Genomic DNA, 23,979 nt, shown 5'->3' with positions numbered 1-23,979 from the left:
ACACCACCTGATGTAATACATAACTATTGGTCACTTCCCAAACCTCTCACTGAACTCCAGTAGCCTTTGAGCACTGTTTGCTGCAATTCCGTTTATGAGACAATACTTTAAATGTTCTTACTCCAAAGAACTCTTGGAATGATGAAGATGTCTGAATATTTTCTTTCTAAATATGAAACATGTTCTGCTTGCTGAAGATTTCAGAATTTTAAACAAATATAAAACACAGTTTATTCACCCCAGTGAAAGAAGACATCCTGTAGAGGGGTCTAAGGCTTGAGTGGACACTGCCATTTCTGCTGGCTTTAGCCCTCAGCACTACAACTCATTTATCTGAGAAATCCACAGGAACACCTAGGTGTGTTTTGATCAGTGTGTACAGAGAGCTGAACTTTATCCTAACTCAACAAGCAGGAACATGCTGGCCTGACTGTACATGGACCAGGGATATCAAAGCTCTCTTCCTCCTCTGACCAAATCAGATACAAACTTTCTCTAGAGAAAATTCAATGACACACACACCACTGCTGCACTATAAACTTTATGTGATTCTTAGCTACTGAAAATACAGAGGATTGCCTCATCTTCCTTGTATCTATAAAATGGAGCTCCTGGCTTCTTAGGAAAAGTGTTCCTCTCCTGATCCCTCAATAATTGTCAAGACCAAAGTCCAAAAAGTTTGCACTAAATGGGCAAATCTTTGAAAAACTACCAAACCTGGTAGCTCCTTCCAGTCAGCATGCAAAGATGAGGTTGATTTTCAAAATTTTATCACAATTGTGGTAAGGCCAAGGTTTTATTAGTACTTCCAGTATTTGAAGCAATTTCCTATAAACTCCCCAATGTAGCTCAAAAATAATCTGGGGCACCATCAGTATAACAAAACCTCGAGTGTATGTTTTCCTGAAATGTCATGCAAACATCTAGAAGAGTTCTCTTTGTGGTATCACCTTAATGGTGTCACACATTCTCCAGAAAAGGAGAAGTCAGTAACAATAAAGCAAATTTTGCTTCTCAGATGTCCAATGAAACAATACACCAAAGATTTAATCTTCCAAAGGAACAGGCAACAGATATTTAGCAGAATTAGTTTCACAGCACGGTGTGTCACCACAGTTATGCATAAAGATGTCACAGAGCTTGGCCTTTGAGGCAAGAACAAAACTATTAAAAAACAAGACTGACAGGAGGAGAATAAACTATTTTCCCTGGGAACTGAGCTATGCTAAATAACTGATCCTTCTTGAAAACCTCCTGTAGCATATTTTGACTGTTCACTAGTTAACCTGCTGCCTGTCAAAGAAACTGGGAGTACTTATTAGCTGGTGTTATTAGTCATGCGACTTCAAATATTAATCATATTTATTTTAAAAGTTGGTGTAGTAATTGCAGTTTCTTACTCATGAGGGATAAAATGCTGTATTCTACTTCATTTTATTGAAAATTTCAGGACTATGTTGACTGCGGTCTAACATATCTAAAATATAGTCAAATTAAGTAATATTTTAAAAATTGAAATATTATTTGTATGTAGCTTACTATATTTCTTATAGGAAACAATAAAAGGGTAAAATGCCCTAACAAAGAATCAAGATATTATGACATGGTAAAAGAGGTAATCCTACCTGATTGCCACACCTTTGAAAATTATGTGTAAGGAGTCTTTTGTTCCCTGGTTTTTGGAATGTCAAGCAACCCATAAATAATTATCTGGACCTAAATAAACATAGGCTAGTTAAAAATCCTGTATTTGTTTAAAGCATTAAATGAATCATTACTTCAATTATTCAAATGGCAGTATCTTCCCTCAGTTTCTTACCTAACCTCTCTTTTATAAAGGCAACCTAAGACTATGCCAATAAGCTATGGGCAATTTTTTCTCAATCTCTTTAAAGCAATCACCAGACAGTTTTAAATACTTTCATACATGCTTAATATCATTATATTACGCTAACTTAAAGTAAGAAGCTGTCTGTAAGTCTTTAAAGCAGGGGAAACTGAATTATCAGGATTTTTTTTAGTATTCTCTTAATGCAATTACCTCAATTCTTGTATTTTGTCATTCTATCAGTTACAGCAAGATTTTTCAGCAGAGTTACAAGAAGCAAAAATATGAAAAAAGTAAAAAGACCGTGATAATACAATCAAGAATTAAAACCCTCTGCATGTTAAACAGTTTGTTTCTTGTTTTGTTCTTTCAAATAAGAGAAAAGTATCATCACTTGGGGTTCACTTCTCCCCTCCACTTGTAACACACCTAGATAAGCTTAAAATGTTCTTTTATTCAAGAGAGGATTCAGTTACTTATTAAGAATTACTCTTCACCAGTGGTTTGTATCAGCTTAAGAGAGTAACATGGAGAGATGTGTTTCTACAGTGGGAAAAGCCCAGCAACCCCCAGACCCTCAGCAATGAAGGCACATACAACCTCTAAGAGAGGAGATGATGGGGCAAAAAGGAAGCAGGGCCAAATCTTGGATCAATCCACTGTGAAAAAATGGCTAAATTGGTGTTTGAAGGATTTATTGACAAAGATGGCAATGTCCAGTTGCCCCCTCCCTCCATCCCCCTTAAGTAACAGATAGTTGCACCCAACTAAAACCACCTTTGTTTAAACACACGGTTTCTCCTACCCTCCCTTATTATCTGGTCAGAATTAATGATTATCTGATTAATTAATTGTTACTCAATTACCACCTAATCCAATCCTCATCGACGTATCCTAGGCACACCTTTATAACCACAATAACTAAGATGAATGTTCATCTCCTCCTCTTCTTTTCCCACATCTCCTTCTTATCCTCCCTTTCCCACCCCCCCCCCCACCCCAGATTAACACATTCTGGGATTTATTTTCCTGTATGAGATCCCAGAATCAGAGTGTTCACTCTACGTTTTCCCCACAGGGTGAACAGGAGATGTTGGTCCCTCTGGTCTCACCTTGAGTGTTAGTGACTCCTGCAGTGTTGCAGTTCCAGCAGAACTCCTTAAAATGTGGTGCCACAATGCCCAACATTCCTTGATTCTCTTCCCTCCTCCAATGCTACTTTTTGGGGTTCTTTTTATTTATCAGCTCCTTTCTGAGAAGCACCTCCTTAGCCCAACTCACTTTAATTGTTTGAAGAAAACTTTTATTCACACTGAATGAACAAACTACTTTAAATGTGAAACAATCAAAAAAAATACAAATTCCTGAATAAAATTCTAATGGCTGTACTGCCGTATTCCACATGCTCTGCAACTGGTCTATAGCGTATGCCATATGCCAAAGTGATTTGTATATACTACTGACATTTTTCGTGTTCTCTGCAATGTTTGGAATGCCACACAGCACAGGGTGCAAGAAGATAAGATCATTTATGTAAGCAAAGTATGACCTTACAAGTGTGTAAATCCCTTATGTGCGTATGCAGGAGAAATAGCTGTGAGTACCAGTACTACTTGGATGTGTAATTATTTGCTTTACATGCCACATCAATTCTGCAAACAAATAGTAACTATTTAGCAATATTCATCTCTTCCTATTGTATAACACCAAGCAGGGGAAAGAGACAGAGAAAGGTAAGACTTTCAAGTCCATTAATAAATATATACTGGCTGCAAACTAGTATAGAGATGTTGAGTTTGTGCTGTGAAAACAGAAATTCATGGTTGATAAAACAGCAGAAAATGGAAAGAACAGCCTGATCCAAAAAATCAAAAGTGCAACAGGCTGTGCTGCTCTGGGAGAAAAACATGGGCCTAGAAAGAGTAAACACAGAATTTATATGTAACATTCATTCATATAAACATATATATAAGCCCACACACATCCTAAGTTGTGTTCTTGCGGATTGTTGTTTTTTTTTATATAATTCACAAGCAGATATAGCTAAAACTTACCAAACCTTCCTGTTTAGAATCTGAAGGTGATAAGGTTAAGTACTTTGAAATCAACAGATGACACATTCAGTTTTCAGTACACATATGTATTCTGCAGAAATCCGGTATTACATCTCTTTTGAGTGTTTTGCACCTGTGCCTCTCAACATATGGTTAGAGAATGTCTATTTGTATTAGCAGGCCCACAGCTTGAGCAGACCTGTACTGTTTGAATCAGGGCACATTTGAGTCCCACTGCTGGATAAGAAAGAGGAATTCTGGCAGCCCCCGGGTCAGGCTGCAGGTAAGTGCCACCCACCTGTTGCTTCATGCATATGGAAAGTATCATGTGGAACAGTGGTTTATGGAACAGTGTGGTTTATGCCCTGCTTGGGAGGATGGCTTGGGAACAGCTTTACTTCAGCTCTCTGTTCTGCATCTTGAAATATTTCCTGCTTGGGGTGGCATGAAGCTCTCAGGCTGGAGGAGGAAAGCCTATCCTTTATCTGTGTCCCGCTCCTCCCTTTCCAACCCCAACTGTTTCCATGGTAGAGTCAGCTGCAGCCGCTGCCAAAGAAAACAAGGCATTTTCCCACCTCGAGGGCATTCCCCTCTGAACATCAAACGTCCACAGCAAACAATGGAGTTGAAACAGCTTTGCAAATAAAAGGTCACAAGAATTTTTCATAGTGGAAAAATATCAGGCTACCTACAGGCAGGGGCTGTTTCCAGCTCACAAACATTACTCATGCTTTCAAACACACTTCGCTGAGAGCTGAACTAGTCTTTGCTGAGACATTGCCTGGTCCCAGTGATGTAACTTGAATTAATTCTCCCTCAAGCTATTTTGTAATCACCTTAATTGTCAGGTCTTAAAAAGAAGAGATTTTCAGTTCTTTGGGAAGGGAGTGCATTTACATGCCATCAGAAGCCAAGCAAACCGGAGGGTGCTCTGAAATAGCAGGTCACACACTAAGCTGTGCACAAAGTAGGGGAAAGGAGAAAGGGCATGTGCTACTGGAGAGCTTCGGGGAGAGGAGCAGAGCATGTGATAAGCTGTTGATGGAGCTGTGCTCTGCAAGCTCTAGCCAAAGGACAAATGAGCAATGCAGAGAGCCCCCGGCTGCCAGAAGCCTCTGAACCCACACTAGAGGCCTCTGTGGAGATTTGGCAGCATGGGGTTCAGCAACAGCAGGAGCCACATGTTTCCTGGGCTCCCGCTCTGTGCCTGCACACTCGCCCAGCCCTGCCAGCACAGCAGTCTCCCGTGGGGTCGCATTTCCCCATGGCCACCCTGGCCCCCACCCAAACATCCCCCCTGCTCCGCTCCCCTCCAGCACTGGCGTTCCTGCCCTCTCCACAAGCACACTATGGGGGTCTTCCCTCTCCTCCTCCTCTCAGAAGCAGAGGGGTTTGTCAGGAAGTGTGTGACACCCACTGAGTGCTGCTGCTAAGGAGATGAAAAGAGAACTCTTAGAACCTAGGCCAGAAGCAGAAAATGAAAGGTAATTCAAGATGCATTTAGTGGGAAAAATACTGGACAAGATATCACTGAACAAGCTTCTGTTACTAATCCCTAGCTAAACTCAAATTCCTTCAGATGAGCATAACAAAATAGTTTTACTGTGGGAAATTACCAGAGTTTAAATGTGCACCCCACGTATTTGGCATTCATCTCCTCCAGAATTCCGCACACAGGTAAGCCTCAGCAAAGAGGGAAACTGTGATTATCTGCATTTTTCTGTATTGCTGGGGCAGTGGAGGAGGGGAGTGGCAGCCATGGGTTGAAGGTTCTGAGTTTTCAGAACTAATTATGTTGAAAATGAAAACTGTCATAATTCCATAATAAAAAGGGCTTGCTTTGAATTTCTTTTCAATTTTCCCACTTCCCTACAGGATAGTTTAGCAGACACAAGCCAGGAGAGCCAGTGACTGGAAGAGTAGTTGAGCACTTGCTCATTAAAAGAATTAACCCTACACATCTTTTACCAATCACCATCCTGCCAACTCCCATGGGAAACTGCCCAACAAGACCATCACTCTCACTTACTGCCTACAGCTTCTCCCGAGATTTCATCACCTTTCTGTACATTCATGCTTCACCTAAAGTGCCCAGTATGGAAATGCTCCTCCAATCTTGCCTCCCACCCCCTTCCTCACTTGGAAAAGACTGGTCAGCCAACATTTTCTTCACAAGAGGATGAAGAAAACCTGTGAGCCTGACTAATTGCAAGAAAAGACTCAGACTAGAAGTACTGCTGATAAAAAAACACATCTGAGTTTTTAGATTTTAAATGTGGGTGATTGAGAAAATGGGACTTAACTGGTAGTTAGAGGTCACTGATAACTAGGGGGCAAAGGGAGTAAGGGAGTAGTTCAGATATTGTCTGTCGTTGGTACATAAGATGTTTCTATTTGACAGTTTTCCGTGTTAAACCATGAAGTGACAATTGGTTTATAGACACTGTAACTTCAATCTTAGCAGAGACCATCAATTCAGTTAATCTGAAATCTTAACTCAGCACTTCCAAATAAAAACAGAAATGAAAAATTGTTACTGGTAAATAGCACCATATGAATAATCTCTTCTTTTTCCATGGGCACATGTACCAACTACAACAGAATGTCTAGAAACCTTAACCAGGTTCATGCCCCATCACACTGGGCACATGAGATATACAGCAGTTTGCTTAGACTGCTCACATCTGCTCACATGCTTTTAGCAAATTTCAGCAGATGGATGGAACAAATGTGTGTGTGTGTGTGAAGAACAATGGACAATCTATAGAAATCACTGTTAATTTTTTCTGTTCTTATCTTTACTGTAGTGATTTGTACTATGTATACATGGATTTCCAAAACATACCAACAAGGTCTCCAATTTCCAATACCTCCTTAAAGCTCCCTCTTCTTCAGGATCCATTCCATTTGTACATCTGAACCCCAAGACAATAATTTCCTTCTTTTCCAAGCTGACAAAATAATTGTTTCTCAGATATTAAATTCACTAACACAATGCAGACACATACAGAGAGAAAAAATATGCATTAAATGTTTTGCAAAGAGGCCAAAGAAGGGAGTTTCTGGCAATTACTCAGTATAAGGAGTAAGGTATATGGTGAATAGATTAGATAAAATTAGTAGTTGTCAACCCAGTACTCCCTGATGACAGAAATTACAGCTTTATCTCTCTCTTATCCATGCCTCCCGCATATCATGTGCCTCATTAGGATCCTATGGACAGAACACACAAGAAAAAGACAATCCTCAAGCAATCAGAAAAATCCATCCAAAAAATAAGTGAAAAATCTCCTGCCAGATTTAGTAAAAATTATTTCACTTTGTTACAGGACCTAATTATGTACTATCCTAGACTATGACAGTATTTGAAGAATGGGAAAATCCATGCTGTAACCAGGTGTCTTGCCATGGTTAAAAATGCCTCCTTGCTTGCCCTCACACATGTTCTTGCTTGTTGGAAAAACTAGCCATATAATAAAACCAAAACTTAAAGACAACTGGAAACTGACTCAGGGAAAGGACTGGGCAGTCAAGATCTAGCTATGTTAAATTTGGCTGTGTTTAGTCAGATGACACAGAAGTGTGAACTTTGAGAAAGCACTAGAAACACCTTTGCCAAATATTTACAGGACAAAGACATTGCTTTTTAGGCTACAGGGTCTATACAGTACCGGGCACAATGACCTGTGACCACACACCCAAAGCTAGCAGCACCGTGCTGGGTGTCCCAGCCATCTTTGTGGAAAAACTTGGTTGGATAAAGCTGCTTTTCCCAATGACCCACATTCCTCCAACTAAGTTCTTGTGCAGAGGTTTGTGTTTCAGTCACAAGAGCATGAGGAACAAATGACAAGGACCCTGAATGGCTGAACAGTAAGTCCAAAACAAGCCCAAGGGCCAGCATGTGATGACACCACATAGGTCATTTCCTTCTGCAAAAAGAACCCTAATGCTTAGGAAGCACTTAGCAGAATAGTGAAAATGATCAAAAATGTTTTCTATCAGATCACACCGAACAAGTTTCCAGCAGATTTAAGGAACAAGTTTCCAGCAGATTTAAGGAACGGTGCAAAACATTCCACACAATTTTGCTGGTTTGCATTACAAGGAGGAATGTAAGCACATCAAAGCTTGAATTTGCCCAGTAAGAAAAAATCCTTCTGGTCCTCAAAAGACCAGCTGACTTTGAAATTAGGACGGACTGTGCCTTGACCACATTTGTAAAGGCAAAAGAGAACCAAATCACAGACACCATCTGTAGGGAAGTCTAGATATTGCCGACATAAGTTTTCCCACCTGTGTTTGGAGGCTAAGGCTGTAGGCACTGAACACACATAATTCATGGGCTACGCTTCCACAGCCTCACAGGGCTTTCAAGGGCCTGTCACATTCTTCTCAAGTGGATCATTAAGGGTGGTGTACCTAAATGGATGGGTGGAGGAAATTTATCTGAACAGAAGATTAGAAGTGATTCAATTTTGGGAGATAACCCGACTTTTTGTCTAGGTAAGACAATAGCTCAACCATGTGAGTTTACACTGGCATGTGGAGCTACTCAGCAGTTTCACACACAGATTCTGTCGTGCAGATGTAAAAGAATAGCACTATAAAGCTTCTTTTTGTGAACCATAAAGGTATAATTCTGACATGAAGATGGCTGATGTAATCAACACTTTCATGAGGTTAGGCTTAGAGGCAAACAAAGCTTTCTACAGTAAACTTTCTGAATTCCCCTTGACTGAAAAGAGTTCATCACCGACAACTGGTGGGACTGTGACAAAGATAAGAGGAGTGGAAATTCGTGCTCAGGTCGTTTTACAACACATGGAAGGAATCTTTTCTCTCTGTAGAACACACTGCAAGTAGCGGCAAAAGACCCGGGAAGAAGAGGAATAGAGATGATGGTCTTCAGTACAATCTACTTTCAGAAGAAGAAAACTACTTGAGCGGGAAGTCAGTGCTGAAACTTTCCACTCCAAAGCTTTAACTATTAGCAGGACTAAATTATCTGTGAGAAAGCACTGAGTTCATTCCACACCTTCTACAGAAATGCAAAGCAGAGTGTAGAAAAAATGTCCTACTTTTCTTTAAGTATTTCTGTGGTTGTCTGGATGAATGGAGGTGTCAGAATTGTAAGGGAAACCCTGACTGACCAGGAAAGGAAATTGTCTTATTGATGCAAATAGCAGAGACCGTGGTGCTTGTCTTACTGGAGCTTTAAAAACAAAACTCGCGCCTTCCTCATTCTCTTTTTCACAATCGCTTTTGTTATTTATTTTTAAATACCCTCCTGACTAACTGGCTTCCAGAAGAAGAGGGGGAAAAAATAGTAAAAGCAAAAACTGGGACAAAACCTCAGTATAGAAGGATAGCTGAGCCATCAATTTCTGTATACCAAACCCTTAGGTCCAATTCTCCCTGTGCTACTGCCAGCCACTTACATCATTCATAGCAAAAACTCTGACAGTCCAAACTGGTGCGTTCAAGACTTGCAGGAATGCTGCTTGTTCACGATATAGCCTGAAAGCTAACACAAAATAAGTTTAGCATCTGCATAGCACTATTTAACTAGAACAGCTCTTAAACAAGCAATACACCATTTAAAGGTGCAAATCTCAGCGTTTGCTACACTAGAAGTTCTTACACAAAATTCTCTTGAATCCTGGAAAACTTGCTCGCTAGAAAGGTGCATGCTGTTCTAAGGTGTTCTAACATATATACACACACACACACACATATATATATATATATATATATCTCCTATGTCAGCACAAACAGCCTCCATGTAAACACGCGGCCGGGAGGAGCATGAGTAACAACTCTGTTTCCATCAGAAGCCCTTTATCCTGCGTAAGAGGTCTGCACGCTAATAGATGTCCTAGGCTAATGCTAACTAGCTACAGCTGGCTCGCAGCTATAAAAAGCATTAATGAAAACATAAATACTGCCTTCTCCGCTTCCCTCAGCCCGGACGTCAGGGCTGCGCAAAGGCAGCGCTTTCCAAGAGCCGCTCCGTGTGAATGAACGCGCTGCTCCCAACCAGCCCGCTCCGGTTCCCCCGCTTGTTTACTGAACAGCGTGTGCAGGGATGCGCGGGGACGGACAGACGGACAGACAGACAGACACACACACACACCACGTGTGCCCTCCCGCAACCCCAGCCCCGGCCTTCCAGGGAACGCTGGGATAAAGGCAGGAAATGCCTGCTCACCCAGGGACTGACCCGCGGGCTGAACGCAGCTCCACTTTGCCATTTACCCCTGTGTTGTGCTGAAATATCGCCGTGCTGCGCTGCCACAGCTCCAGCTGCGATAAACCACACAGGCAGTCAGCGACATGCACGGAATTCAACAGCGCCTTACACCCGGGACTTCTGTGTGCTCTAAAAACTTACTACAGTGCTTATGTTTTTATTTTATTGAAACTAAATTGCAGGGGGAAAAAAAGGAAAGAGACAGGTTTATCCAGGACATATAGAGAAAAAGGAAAAAAAGCATGTATCTCTCCTCCATGGAACTATGGATTGCAAATTAAGCCAAAACATCAGTGCTACAACAACCAGCAATTTTTATCAATCCACGCCGTGCATACACAAACTCTTCATTATTATTTGACTGCTGAACTAAGGATTGCAAATTGAGATCAAAACATCAGGATAATGAAGCGCTACAACAATCAGCAATCCGTATCAGTCCACACCATGCACACACAAAATCTTCATTATTATTTGAGCATTGGACTGTCTATCTGCTCTGTTAAAAGGGTTTTATCATGAAAGCAGTTACTTTGCCACCATCTGCTTCTATGGATTTCAGCAGGTGACCTCAGACAGAGACAAACCCTTCAGGTGTTTGCAGGGAGGCCAGGCATGTTGACTTGCTATCCAATATGCTAACCACAAGCCTGAATCAATAAGTAAGAATCATACCTAGCTTTTATTTTTCCTTGTCATTTTTATAATGGAAATCCTTTTATACACAGGGTATTTGGGGTTCTTCATCAAAAAAGTTGAGGAATACCCAAAAGTATATTTATCTTAAAAAAAAAAAAATCTTATTTGCAAATATCATGATTCTTCTTTCTCATGGTTTTGTTCAATGCATGACTTTTTAATTATTTCTGATTTGCATTATCCAAATAGCAACTGCAAACAGGCAGATCGACCCCAAATTCAGCAGGGATCAAACAAATCACAGAATGCAACCTATTTGTCTATGCAGGAGTTTCCTAAATCTAGCACACAGAGGTTATCCTATGAGGTGCAACCCTTGCAAGCATTCAAAAAGAAATTATCTGATTGCAATTCATTGATTTGCTGAAGTTGCAACCTCTAAACCAGATGTGACACCTCTTTTTGCTGATTTCCAACTGATTTCTTAAAAATCCACAACCTTAGTAGAGCCCCCTCCCACTTGCACTGCTGAAACATAAACAGCCTGAGAGACACTGATTTTCCTAACTGTTCATGCATTCACTTCAAATACCTGTTTTCTCAGGATGTTATTGATACAATTGTCCCACAAACCCTGGCAGTCCAAATAAAAAAGGTGACTCAGATACACAGAAGCACCAAGGTATAGATGAGCTCCTGACCCAGATATTTTCAAGCATGACTAAACAGCCCAAGCTGCAGCAAGAAAGCTTTGGCAGTTTTCAGCTCCCTTGGAAAGGAAATATCCACTTAGCATTAAATTAAATAGAAATAAAGAAATTAAAAACACTTTTGGAAAGATTAGACACCGAGTGTCTTTGCTAACATTGTCTTCCACTTCCCACTTACATTATGTTAATATAGCCAGTTAATTTATAGCTCCATATTGAAGATGTGACATAACTTGTTCCAATCAAATTAATTTCCTTGCACGTTTTTCCTCATGTCAAACAGAATTTACAAATTTTGGCATTTGTTCAGAGGCAGTGGAAAATGCATAATCCCATTGTTATAGCACAAAGACAAGAACATCTGTAGTTGTCATGACTAGATTATATTTGAATTCAATAGTGGGGAAAGCTGCTGCCTCAGAGAGGAAATCCAGAGCTTCCAGCAGACCAGGTTACTCACAGCTCCATCCAACCTGCTTCTGAACACTTCCAGGGAGGAGTCACCCACATCATCTTTCTGGGCTACCTGTTTCAGTGTCTCAGCACCCTCACAGTAAAGAATTTTTTCCTAATATCTAATATAAACCCAAGCTCCTTCAGTTAGAGGTCATTCTCCCTTGTCCTATCACTGCATGTCCTTGTAAGAAGTCCCTGTGCAGCCTCCCTGCAAGGCCTCTTTATGTCCTGGAAGGCTGCTCTAAGTTCTTCCCTGGAGCTTTCTCTCCTCCAGGCTCCCCAGCCCTCTCAGCCTGTCAATGTGAAACACCTCTGAAGTACACTTTGCATCCACTCCTAGCCTCAGGCACATGCAAAGCATGCTGTCCCCACTGCAGTCAAACACATACCTCCAATCAAGCAGCTAAATCAGCATGTTACAAACCAATTTGAACAAATATCAGGCAGTATGTATCAGTTAAATAATCCATTTTTTTCTCAATGTAGGACTAAAACTAAAAAATAACAAAATCTGTTTTAACTGCCAACCCACTGAAACCCTTACCCTGTGAACTGAAATATGCAGTAAGGCCATCCCAGGCCCTTGCTCATCACTTTTCCCATTTGAGGAGCATGTTCCTCTCCAAACCCTGTGAAGTGCCCTTTAGTCAAAGAGGGAGTGGAAGCAGTAACTGAAATGAGATTGAGGATTTCAGCCCAGCAGATCCCTACCCAGTGTGATGCTGCTGACTGCCTTTGGCTGTGAGAAATGGAACAAAACCAGCAGCCACCAGTCAGGACTGGCACATGAACATAAGATAACCTTCTCACATTTCTAACTTACATACCAATTTTAAACCACAGTGCTTACTGAAAGAACTAATTGTCTTCTCTGAGGAGCTTTGTTTTATTTGCACTGTTCGCTGTACCTTCAACTTTTGCATTGTATAAAAGAAAGCGTAGAAGAGCTTAAAATATAGATGTCCAGGCCTATGTTTCAGCAATATTTTCCCTTTCAAAGTCTGTCTTAATTAATAGAGCATACCCTTGATTGCACAAAACTGTGTATTCCTGACTCTTTGAGACTCAAGACCTCCTTTTCCCCAAAAGTCTATCTTTGTAATACTTCTCCAAGGAGTAATGACCTGTTACATACAACAGAAGCTTTTACAAAGCTGATGATAGAAAATTATTTTTAAGAATCTTCCATTTTGGAAAATTGCTATTACATAAAATCTGTGCTGATGTTTTTCTGCACATGCACTACCTCTGCAGATACTTAAGGCTGTGCATACAAAGACTGCTTACTTGCCAAATGGCAAAGAAATTCTGTGCAATATTCAGGTGGTTAAATTTCTCTCCCAGCTGCTAGCTCACCTCCACCCAGGCATTTATAACATTTGTCACTGCTCAAGGTTCTTGCCTTTGGGTACGACGGCAGAAAGAAAAACAAATTCCAAAGACATAATCTGACTTTTACAAAGGTTTCTGAGAGCTTCAGCACAACTTTAACGCTTCCTCCAGGAAGTGGTATAGTCAGTGAAATGCAGAGGTGCAAAACACACATGGAAGATTTCTGCTCTCAGTTCTATCAACCACGTAACTTTCAGACATACAAAAATTCAGGGGGAAGGTCAAAGCTGGGGGTAAGATTCCATACCTTTTATGCAGGCCATCTTACGATAAGTCTTGACAAATAACAGGTGCTGGAAAATTACTATTCCTGTTTGAAACCACCCAATGTACAACAGTACATACTTTGATTGCTGCTCTAGGGCTGGCAAATTACATTTTCAAATTATTTGCTTTTTTCTCCCTAGACTGGTCTCTACTGTAGGATAATGTACAGGGACCACATTACTCTTCCCATTCTCACCATTTACACAGTCCCTGAAAACAACCAATTGGGTGCATACAGCCATGAACAAAGAGCAGTGGGAAATGAGGTGCAGTAAAGCTTCCCCAGCTTCCTAAAGCCCTGCATGAGATCATCAGAGGTGGGAGGTGAAATTGTGTGGTTACAAGGTAAGTGGTGGGGACACACAGCTCTACATAATGATGCTTCTATAGCACTTACCTGTCTCTGTGCTACTCAGGTATTCCTGCAATTTGTCCATCATGGGGAATACATCAGTTAGTAGAGCTACTCCTCCTTCTTGACCAAAAAAGAAAGGCTTGGGGTGTGTCTGACTGCCTTCTGTGGGCAGATGGGTGCTTTACTGATCAGTCTAAGCACTTGAGTATGGAGGAAATAAAGCAACCAGTGTCTCCTTTTTACTAGATACATACAGGAGCCTGCACACACAGTATACTTAGCCATCTAATAGTTGGTTTCTATTCCTGTTCATTTGCTTTCCAGGGAGATTGAATCCCTGTCACACTTGTGGTCTGTGCTGGCCATCGTCTTCTTGAGCCTCTTTTCTGCACCAGCACTTTTTACCACTGCCCTGACATAATTTACAGCAACAGCAAATTGTTTAATTGCCTATTCCCGGCACGGGGACGAAAAACGCTGGTGTACATTGAGGGGTCCTTTTTTTTCATTTGTACAGAGCATATCAGATAACAGTGCTTTCACCTTGCCCTTGGACAGAATAAGGTTATGTAAATATTTAGCACTGGAAAATAAACAGCAATGTCAAATTAACAAATTGTTGTACTACGGTGGCACTGGAAGTAGCCCAAGTTCCATCTGGTTGTCTGCAGCATCAGCAGGGAAAACAGACTTTCAGGGCTATCCAGACAACAGCCTGGGGAATCTACAGCATTACTAACTGCATAAGGCAATTTAAAGTATTAGTTGGACAGAGTGATACTAAAGCTGTTTTTCCAACAGTCTTTTGTCCTTACTCTCTGTTTTGGTGGCTCCCGTTTGAGAATTACAAATAGAGCAGGGTGGAGGCAAAAGGGAATAATCCAAGTGTCAGGGAGTCTTTACTGTGAATAAAAAAGAGAGAGAGACTTCAAAGCAGAAACCAGTTACTAGAGCTGGAACCACAGCTATTAGGAGAACTATTATAAGTCTGTCAAGTAGCAATTAGACTACTTTGCAAGAATATTAAGAGCAGTATCTTCACTTCGGAGAAGGATTTGAAAAGGGGAAAAATAGAGAAACCTTTTAGTTTATGGAGTACTTTCTACTGCATTTCAGTTACTTATTTCCTGTTTATTTTCCACTTGAAAAATCACATCCCAGAAACATAATGTAATTTTTTAAAACTTGCATTTATGACCATTCCATTTAAAATGTTTTGTTGAAAAAAAAAAAAAAAACACAAAAAACAAATGGAATGCTGTAAACAGATTTAAGTCAGCCACAAAAAACATTCTGACAGATGTTAGCATCTGTGAACACGGATCTTTCATGACAGTCCTTTCCAATCTGGGCTCTTTTCAAATAATACCTCCAGAGATTTTTATGTTGCTGTTGTTAATTTCATTATGTTTTATAAAACTTAAGGTATGTTTTCCATACCAGAGGGACAACCTTACAATGTATTAATCCATCTCCTTGGAATGCCAGTTGCAGCATCTGACACTCCATTTTAGTCGTGCATGTTGCCAGGCAGGTTAACCCATTGACTAGATTTGTGTTAAGATAAACAGCAAAGATCACTGGATGAAGAAAAAGAGGGGGGAGAAAGGAAATCCAACTAAGAAATTAATTAGTTCTACAGGATTATCACTTGCCAATAAAACTGCTTTACAAAGAATTACATATGAACAGGCTACTTGGAAACTTGCAACAACTTGCTAGACCACAATGAATTACAGCAACCGACTATAATGTTTCTTTGGGCCTGCTCAGAAAGAGAAATGTGATTTTCCTCACTTCTATTTCTTCCAACCACTCAAACAAATCCTCATCTCTTCCTCATCTCTAAATATTTTGCTCCCCAAGGGTCCTGCTTGCATGGTGGCAGACCTTTCCACTGCTCTGTGATCTAGCAAATGGAAAACAAAATAAAGAGCAAAACTGAAAGAACTGCAGATGAGTAGTGCAGAGATGCAGATCACACTAAATTTTAAAGTAAATGTATGGTCTTTCTTTTGTTCCTGGAATAGAAAGCTATAGCAGGTTTTGTTCAGGTAGGAAATGGGTCAAAACTTGCCGAGAGAAGTGAATGGAAAATTTGTCTAGTCACCCACAGATTTTAAAGTGTGGATTCACAGCTACAGCTAACATTGTTTTCTACCAGCAGTGGTTAGTTCTTCCTTCATGACAACACCCTTTTCTGTCCAGCCTCCTCACACAAATCCTCCGAGTGCTCTGACCAGTTTAACTGCCTAATAGTCCTAAAAGTGCATCTATTTCAGTGACACTGACAGCCACACACCCAGCCCTGTCCTTTAAGGCACAAAACTGACCAGCTCTATTTTTTACTAATCTCACGTGGCCTGCTCAAAACAAACAGATACTGGCAGGAGCAAAATCCAAATTATACACTGCTTTATCCCAGGAACACAAAGTACAAGGCCGGCTCAGTGAGTCAGACACCTCTGAGCCAGTGAGCTCCTCAGGTTGACAGAAGTCTCTTTGGGATCCTCATACTTGTAAGCCAGGACATTTTCAGAAAAGAATCAAAACAATTGGGTTTAGACAAACATGTGTTGTTGTGTCATTAACAAAAGTATCTCTCTGCCATCAGAGGGGAAAAGGCAGCAAAAAGTATGCCAGGAATGCTGGAAATGGGCAGACAGTCACAGCGAGTCATATTTTCTTCTGGTTTTTTTTTTCCCCGCAAGAAACTCCTTCAGCATGAAAAGTCCATTTGCAAGAGCAGTTAGTTACGGGGGGGAAAATGCAAATATTTCAACAATAATACAGGGAATGTGGATCCAATTTACGCACAACAGAAGCCAGAGAACTCCTCAGTCTTTGCAAAGATTTCTCAGCATCTTTGGAAAATGCTTTGAATACTTCAGCTGAGCCAACTTCAACCCTTGAAACATATCCCTTTGTCTATCAGTAAAAGGCCATATTCCACATGTGTATTTATGAACAATAAATGCTAATGCACATAGGCAGCCCTGTAGTTTCTATGTTCCACAAGCGTTAGTTTTAATCAATTAAATTAATCAATTTCCTTACAATCAAAATAGAGATTTCTGCCACAATTTGATACTCTTACTAGAAACTGGATGCCTTGAACCAAATGCATCACTTCCCCTACTCCACGTTTAATTTCATGCTTCTTTTCAGCTTATTGTGGTGGTTTTCATGCTTCCCTGTGACAGCAGCATCTAAGTTATTGTGGAGTGCTACAAAAGAAGATATGCAATAGGACAGCCTGTTTAAAATACGAATCAATTAGGGATTAACCTATCTTGATAGCTATTTAGAAATTTTTGTCTATGAAACAACGAGTAATCTAACTCATCTTGCCTCATAAAATACAAACCTTGTTTTCCTGGCAGTTTTACTTCACAGAAAGAAATTTAAAATGGAAAAAGTAAGTTTTTTTGTTACAAAAGAATAAGCCAACAGTTGGTTCAAAGGACTGCCAGAGGGCGTTGGACCCTTTTGCTCACTATCAGGTGACAGACAGACATTTTTGGTAGAGGAGAAGTCTCATGTGGATGTTTATCAGCCATGGAGATAGCAGCTGATAAAGCAGCAAGAGGTGTTTTTCATTCCTCAGTCTGTAAGAGAAGGGCTCGTTCTCCTCTTCGCAAACGAGAAAGTGGGTTGGTTTTTTTGATTCAGGATCCAAAACACAGTCTGATGGCTGTGAACAACAAACAAGCTGTTTTCTGAGCTGAGACTTCTATGAAATTTGAGGAACTTTCAAGAGACCAGTTTAACAACTGCACATGAGAATACCCAGCTACAGCATGCATGCAGAAGCAACAAGCTCTCATTTTTTATTTTATTTCTATTTCATGTTTGACATAAGAAGTGCAACCTGAGATTTCTGTTTTCTTTCACCCCATTCCTGTGAAGGGTGTGGGCTCAGGCAGGTTAACTACCTCAAACTGTGAGACTGCAAGTTGAGTGTACTTTTAGTTAAGAGTTGGAAATGAAAAAATCAGGTTGAATAACAGTCTGTCAGGTGCCCTGACATTTGATCAAATGTAGCCTTCTGGAAAAAAAATCTACACTGAGGAGTACTGTCCTCAAAGCCACATATTGATGTGGGCTGATAAAGTACTTCTCTTCTTACTTTTTAAAAAATATATATGTTTTATAAAGAATGAATTCAATACAAAGCAATGAGTCCAGACAACAAGATGTATCAATTACTTTTTAAAAAATAATGTTCAATGTAACTATTATATGTAAAAGAGCTCCTAAAAATGTCAGGGACTAAGCTGTTGATAATTACTTTCCTGTGAGTGATGATCAAGGTAGGAAAGAGTAATCTTCCTAAATTCCTTCTGGAGGAATTTTATTGATCAATGAGTGCTGTGAATTACCCAGAAGCTTACAAAGTAGCAAGAATTGAGAGGATTCTAGTATTTCAAAAGCTCAAGAAGAAGGACCATTGAGGACACCACTATCCACCTGCAGGGTGGCTTAGAGGAATTCAAATTACTCAAAACTTTGAAGAAACCTTTCAAAGCCTATTGCAAATTACATCTGGAGAGCTCTCAACAGGACCTGTTAAACTAATTGCACATCTCCATTCAAATCTCAAACTCTACAGGAAGAAATGTTTGCTTATTCCCTGAAAGGCTGAACTTAGAACCCCAATACAAGCTCTTCCACTATAACTTACTTTAATGATCTTCCTGAGTGAAAAAAAAAATCTGATACATCTTACCTTTCAATAGTTTAAACCAGCATGAATAAAAGGTTAGTGCAAAATCAAAGGGAAAATGCAATAACAGACTCAGCTATCTCAGACCCAGGGTTGCTGAGAAAGACTGAAATCAGTCTTTGGTCTCAAACCTTGAGAATCACAAAAGAAGAAGGAAAGAATTCAACAGTTCAGTATTGGTCAGAAAAGAAAACTGTTTGCCATATCTTTGGTATTTAAGAAAACAAGGTCCAATTCTTGATTCCCTCCACTGTAAACAGGACAGTGTAAGGATGCAAAGACTAAAATATAAGAGGCTAAAACAACTGGCTGAAAGCTGCGTGTTCCATGAGGTTTGCGTGTAACATTTCTGCACTGCTGGTTATGTTTTGACACCACAACACTTTTTACTGCAGAAGAATCTTAACTGCTGTGGCCTCCAGATTTCCAGAAGTCAACAGCATCTTTTTCCAGTGACTTCACAATGGAAGTATACACCTATGTTTCTCTAATAGCATCTGTGCAAAATCCTATTATAGAAAAGCCCTTCATTTCTGTGTCTATGTATTTTTTTGTGTTTCAAAAGACCACAAGCATAACTTACTAGCAGAGCATACCAGAGACTGAAATAGGCAAATGGGATGTAACAACAATTCTGTGAAACTCAAGGAACAGTATATGATGTTCTCAATTAACTTCTCATTAATTCATTTTCAATCTTCCTGTCATCTGTGGATGACATAAACCATCGACAGACCCTTCCCTTCTCTGGGCAGGACTTCTGTGTCACACTATGCCTATTAAAGAACCACACCACACCCAACAACAGCCCCATGCCTTCCTTGCTGAGTGTGCTTATTCCCCATGAGCTGACAACCAAGAATGACATTTCTGAACTCACTCCTCTTTGGTTTCTCATATTTCACAGCCTCAACAAAAAAATTCCCATGCATCCCACTACTCACCTAACGTTTGGTGGATCTGAATTTGTGACAGGTGCTGCACAAAGAGGCTTGCTTCCTGGAGTGTGGCTTCTGTACCCTTCTCTTGCAGGCAAACAGTACACCCTTTGGATAACAACTTGGACCTGCACTTCTCTCCATCCCACTGCTCCCTGGCTTTCCACCATTTCAAGCAGAGAATCATTAACAGCGCTCGGTGCTAAGGGATTCCGTTTTGAATCACCGTTGTTATGGGTTTGTGGAGCACAAGGAACCTGGTGAAGGAAAACCCATTAAGAGAAACATTCCAGAGAAATGAAATTATGTAGAACTAGAAAGGAAAATGCCCTCATGAAAAATCAAGTTGCAAGTGCAAAATCAGTTTTGAAGTACTTGTTGCTCCTAAAATAACTTGCAGACTAGTTATTTGTTGTGTGTTTTCAACAAACACTCAAGAGAGTTGCCCACAAGGTGTGCTCCTGTATTTAACTGGTGTTCTGGACTGGGCTAACACAGCCCCTGAGAGATGAAGGTGACACCAGCAGGATAACAGAACTGATATTGATTCTTCCCCTTGAATGGAGTTACTGTGCCATAAGTATTATACACCAATAAAGAAGGAGGATTTGCAGTATTTACAAGAAAATTGTGGTACGACACTGCTCTTTGTCTACCAAGTGGTTGCAATAAAACTTGTCTACCAAGTTCTAAATGAAGTGGTTTGTTTGTTAGGAGCCATGAGGGGAACAAGTAAATTGTTCTGGTTTTCAAATACCACCGTAGAAGCTTTTTACAAGTTAGAGTTGAAGCAAGAAATTCAATTAGGATTTGTTTTATGTAACTTCTTAATTCCCAGGCCAATAATGGGAATTATATATAAAGCAAACACAAAATGTTGACACTCATGGTTCTTCAAACTTGAAGGGCCAAACTTGACAAATATTAAGAATCATTTAGGTAGCCAATATAAAGCTTTTACAAGAGCCTTGCTTTCAGAAAGTGCTGGCACACACTGTGAAGAAAACAAATCTCTTAAAATACCTCGGCTTGTACAACCACAGCTACAGAAATGTAGAGTCAGTAGTAATTTTAATACAAATAAAGTCAAAGTAGGAAAACAAACTGAAGGGGTGGGAATGGGGCATGATGCTATCAATTGATGCTTTAAAGAAAGGATAGGATCTATAAGCAAATGAGTTAAGGCATAGGAATAGAGAAAAGGAATATTTATTTAAAATAGTATCTTGAGTGAGTTACAAGAAAACAGCTATTTTTAACTATTCAGCTATAAAGAATAAGAGAAAAATCAATGAAAAACCGAGTTATATTTACTATTTAGCACAGTAGTGAGATTTCAGCAAAATAACCTCACAGCAGTTCAGCATTTGGATGGACCAAGAGCCTCCACTAAGAAAATATTATTAAAGTAAACACTGTATATTATTCAGCCTTGACTAAATGAAAGGGGAAACCAAACAGCTCAGTAATTTAGAGTTTTTGTTTTTCTTATGATTTCCAAACATCTGCTCACTAACTTCTTACCAAGTGCTTAATTGTGAGCCAAACGGACCATACCTGATTATCTGAAGATTCCTGGTGTAACTTATCATTGACATCATCAAGACTGAAGGTCTGTGCCAAAGATATAATATTCTTCCTGATAAGCATCTTTGTTAGACCATATGTCTTCTCTCTGGCTTCTGAATGTTCACTGCGTAGCACCTTCTGACTAAAGTAGGTGTTCATGATAACAGGAACATCTGCATTTTGGAGAAGCAGTTTTTGCCTGGGAAAAAACAATTTAAGTGGCATCAAATCCATTACAAGTTAAATTACTGATAAGCACTGTTTTAAAATGTGTATTGCATTGCATTTCTCTCTCCCTTTTTCCATAGTTATCACTAAAACACTGCAGAGGTGTGTTATCCAATTTGCAAATTACCCACAGATAGAGTTGGCTTGGAGCTGTCTCAGCTCAGGCATAGCCCTGGGCAATTGGAGACCCACTGCATCCAGGGACAAGTCACACCTGGAAGCCAGCTGAGCTGCCAAGCCCCACGAGCCCCATCTGGCTTCACACAAGTGCTCCTTGGTGTCTCCATGTTGTCAGCACAGAACCCAGAGCACCAGGACTCTCTGCATACAGTCAGTGAGGTAAAAGCCATGAATGAGACTATTAAACCTGCTCAATGTTAATTCAGACCACTGATGCACTGGACCCAGCCTGGCCCTTGCAGGACATTCCCCTCTGGTGAGTGCTTCCCAACCCAAATCCATTCTCATGCAGCTGGCAGCAAGATGCTCCTTCCTCCTCTAATTTTGTTTTTCTTACAATCCTCTGTATATTACCTTGCACGTGTGTTTGTCACTGTCATAAATGTGCCCACCTAGATCCAGTTTTGGCTTCTAGTGCCAATGTAACTCCCTGACAGTTCCATAAGCAGCAATTTCTTACCCACCAGATTAAGAGAATGTTTGCAGAATCTCTGAACACACACTAATTTCATGCCAAAGCATGTGCTGATGTTGGGTTTTTCTTATGCTGGTATCACAATCACACATTTAGAAGTACACTTTTTATACTCACAGGACACACATCTAATGAAGTCAGCTAACAAAACCAACCAGTAATCTCATTTCCTACAGACCATCAAAACAGACCAAAATCCACTTGGTGACTTTACCACAGCCTGTATTTTTCTTCTATTAGATTTTTATCACCAAGGCATCAATGAATGCCTCCTGCCTCAGCAGCAAAGCCTTGCTGACCTGAATTCACAACTTCAGTCTCTGGACTGCTCAGCAGTTATATTATGGAGATGAAGCAAGTTTCCACATCAGTGACGTTGTTTCTCAAAATATAACCATACAGAGTTAAAAAGCAAAATGAAACAATGAAACACTCAAATATACTTATTTCTGATCTCAGTCCATACAAGATCTTCACCATGGTCTGTTTCACAACAGAATCCTTCACTCTTTAGAGAGTGGACAGCTAAAGGGAGATTGATGTATTCATATTTTCAAAGGCATAGGAAGACATACAGCAAGCTTTAAATATAATCTCTGTTATTTTATAATTAGGAAAAAAAACAACAGCCAAATGATCTGTTAAAAAAGGATACATTTAAATATAAATTATGAACAAGATGTGTTGCTTCTACTGTGAACACTCACAGAAGTTATTATTTGAAACAGAAAATTAATGAAAAGTTACAGCATAAAACTAAGGCATGAACTTCACCACGAAGAAGCCTTATTGCCATCTGTGAGCTCCCCAGATTTAGGGGAGCAGCAGTTCATCTCTAAGGGACACCTAGTCCTTTGACTTCAGATGCATTTGCTAACAAAGCTCCCAGTTTAGAGCATGAAAAGAGTTCACAAGGCTACCAAACTGACATTGTCTGATAATTTTCTGCATTACAGGATTAAAACTAAGGAATTAGCTTGGTCAGCAAACTGAGACTCTCTGATTTTACCAGATTTTTCAACTGTTACTTACCAACTTTTTTCTAGAGAAAGAAATGTATATAAATTTACTACAGATCTCAGAACAGTTTGGGCTGTCTTTATAGACAGATGTGTAATGAAAATTTTAGCACCTTCTTTCTTGAGATGTCTGTGTTCAGATCCAAAGTAAACAGGAAATCTTTCTGAACACGAGACCATTACGTCACCAATGTCAGAAGAATGTTTGCTTGATCTAAAACATCTCATTCTCTAAAAAAAACCACTGACGTTAGCAGCAAATCATTTGCAGAAACTTTGAGGTTTATGGTTTTATTTTTATTTTCCTGAGCAGACATGTGATCAGGTTTCTTGGTTTTTTTTAAAGGTAGGTAGGTTTTACTGATACCCAAAACGACATGTACCTTGATTTTGCTGGGCTTATGCATTCCATGTCTCGAGTACCTTTATAATCTCCAAGAGCTTTCCTGGTGAAATACTCATCACTTCATCATATCTTTACATGGGCAATGCATGAACTACTGGCTACTTGGTATTTCCAGAAAGCAAAAATGGGGAGATATATATATATATGTGCTTTCAGGAGAAGCCTCTCATTTCTTAAATGAAATTTGTCCACTAAAAACACTCTCCTGAAGAAATCATTTGTTTTACACCTGCATAGATGTGCACAGACTTAGCAGTAATTCTTCACCTACGTCAGAGGAATATTCACATACGTCTATTTAAATCTTCTCTATTTCTCAATGGACAGGTACCTCACAATGAAAAGAACCAGGAATAAATAGAAATTAATCCCAATGGAAATGAAAGAAATAAGAAAGAAGTTTGTAATAAGCTCACTATTTTGTGTACAGGTAGATGGCTAAATGGAAATATTTTATACATATGTGTATATATGGAAAACATAA

The 23,979-nt window shown here is 39.9% G+C and overlaps 1 protein-coding gene across 3 annotated transcripts in view; it reads right to left on the bottom strand.

Moving 5' to 3' along the window:
* SPIDR (scaffold protein involved in DNA repair) overlaps positions 1-23,979 on the bottom strand; it is a 194,427-nt gene that overhangs the window by 46,676 nt on the left and 123,772 nt on the right. For all 3 annotated transcript variants that reach the window (XR_010029464.1, XM_063168463.1, XM_063168472.1), the window contains exons 9-10: positions 21,176-21,386; positions 19,625-19,875 (exon numbers count right to left, since the gene is read on the bottom strand). Coding sequence is in view for 2 of the 3 variants with exons in the window: in XM_063168463.1 (XP_063024533.1) it covers positions 19,625-19,875; positions 21,176-21,386 (462 nt within the window). In the remaining variant the exon portion in view is untranslated. The remainder of the gene's footprint in view (positions 1-19,624; positions 19,876-21,175; positions 21,387-23,979) is intronic.

Source organism: Melospiza melodia, chromosome 1, assembly GCF_035770615.1.
Source record: "Melospiza melodia melodia isolate bMelMel2 chromosome 1, bMelMel2.pri, whole genome shotgun sequence".
In the NCBI taxonomy this organism is placed as follows: Eukaryota; Metazoa; Chordata; class Aves; order Passeriformes; family Passerellidae; genus Melospiza; species Melospiza melodia.
The sequence above is the reverse complement of the archived record's forward strand: the minus strand, read 5'-3'. Positions and strand labels throughout refer to the sequence as shown.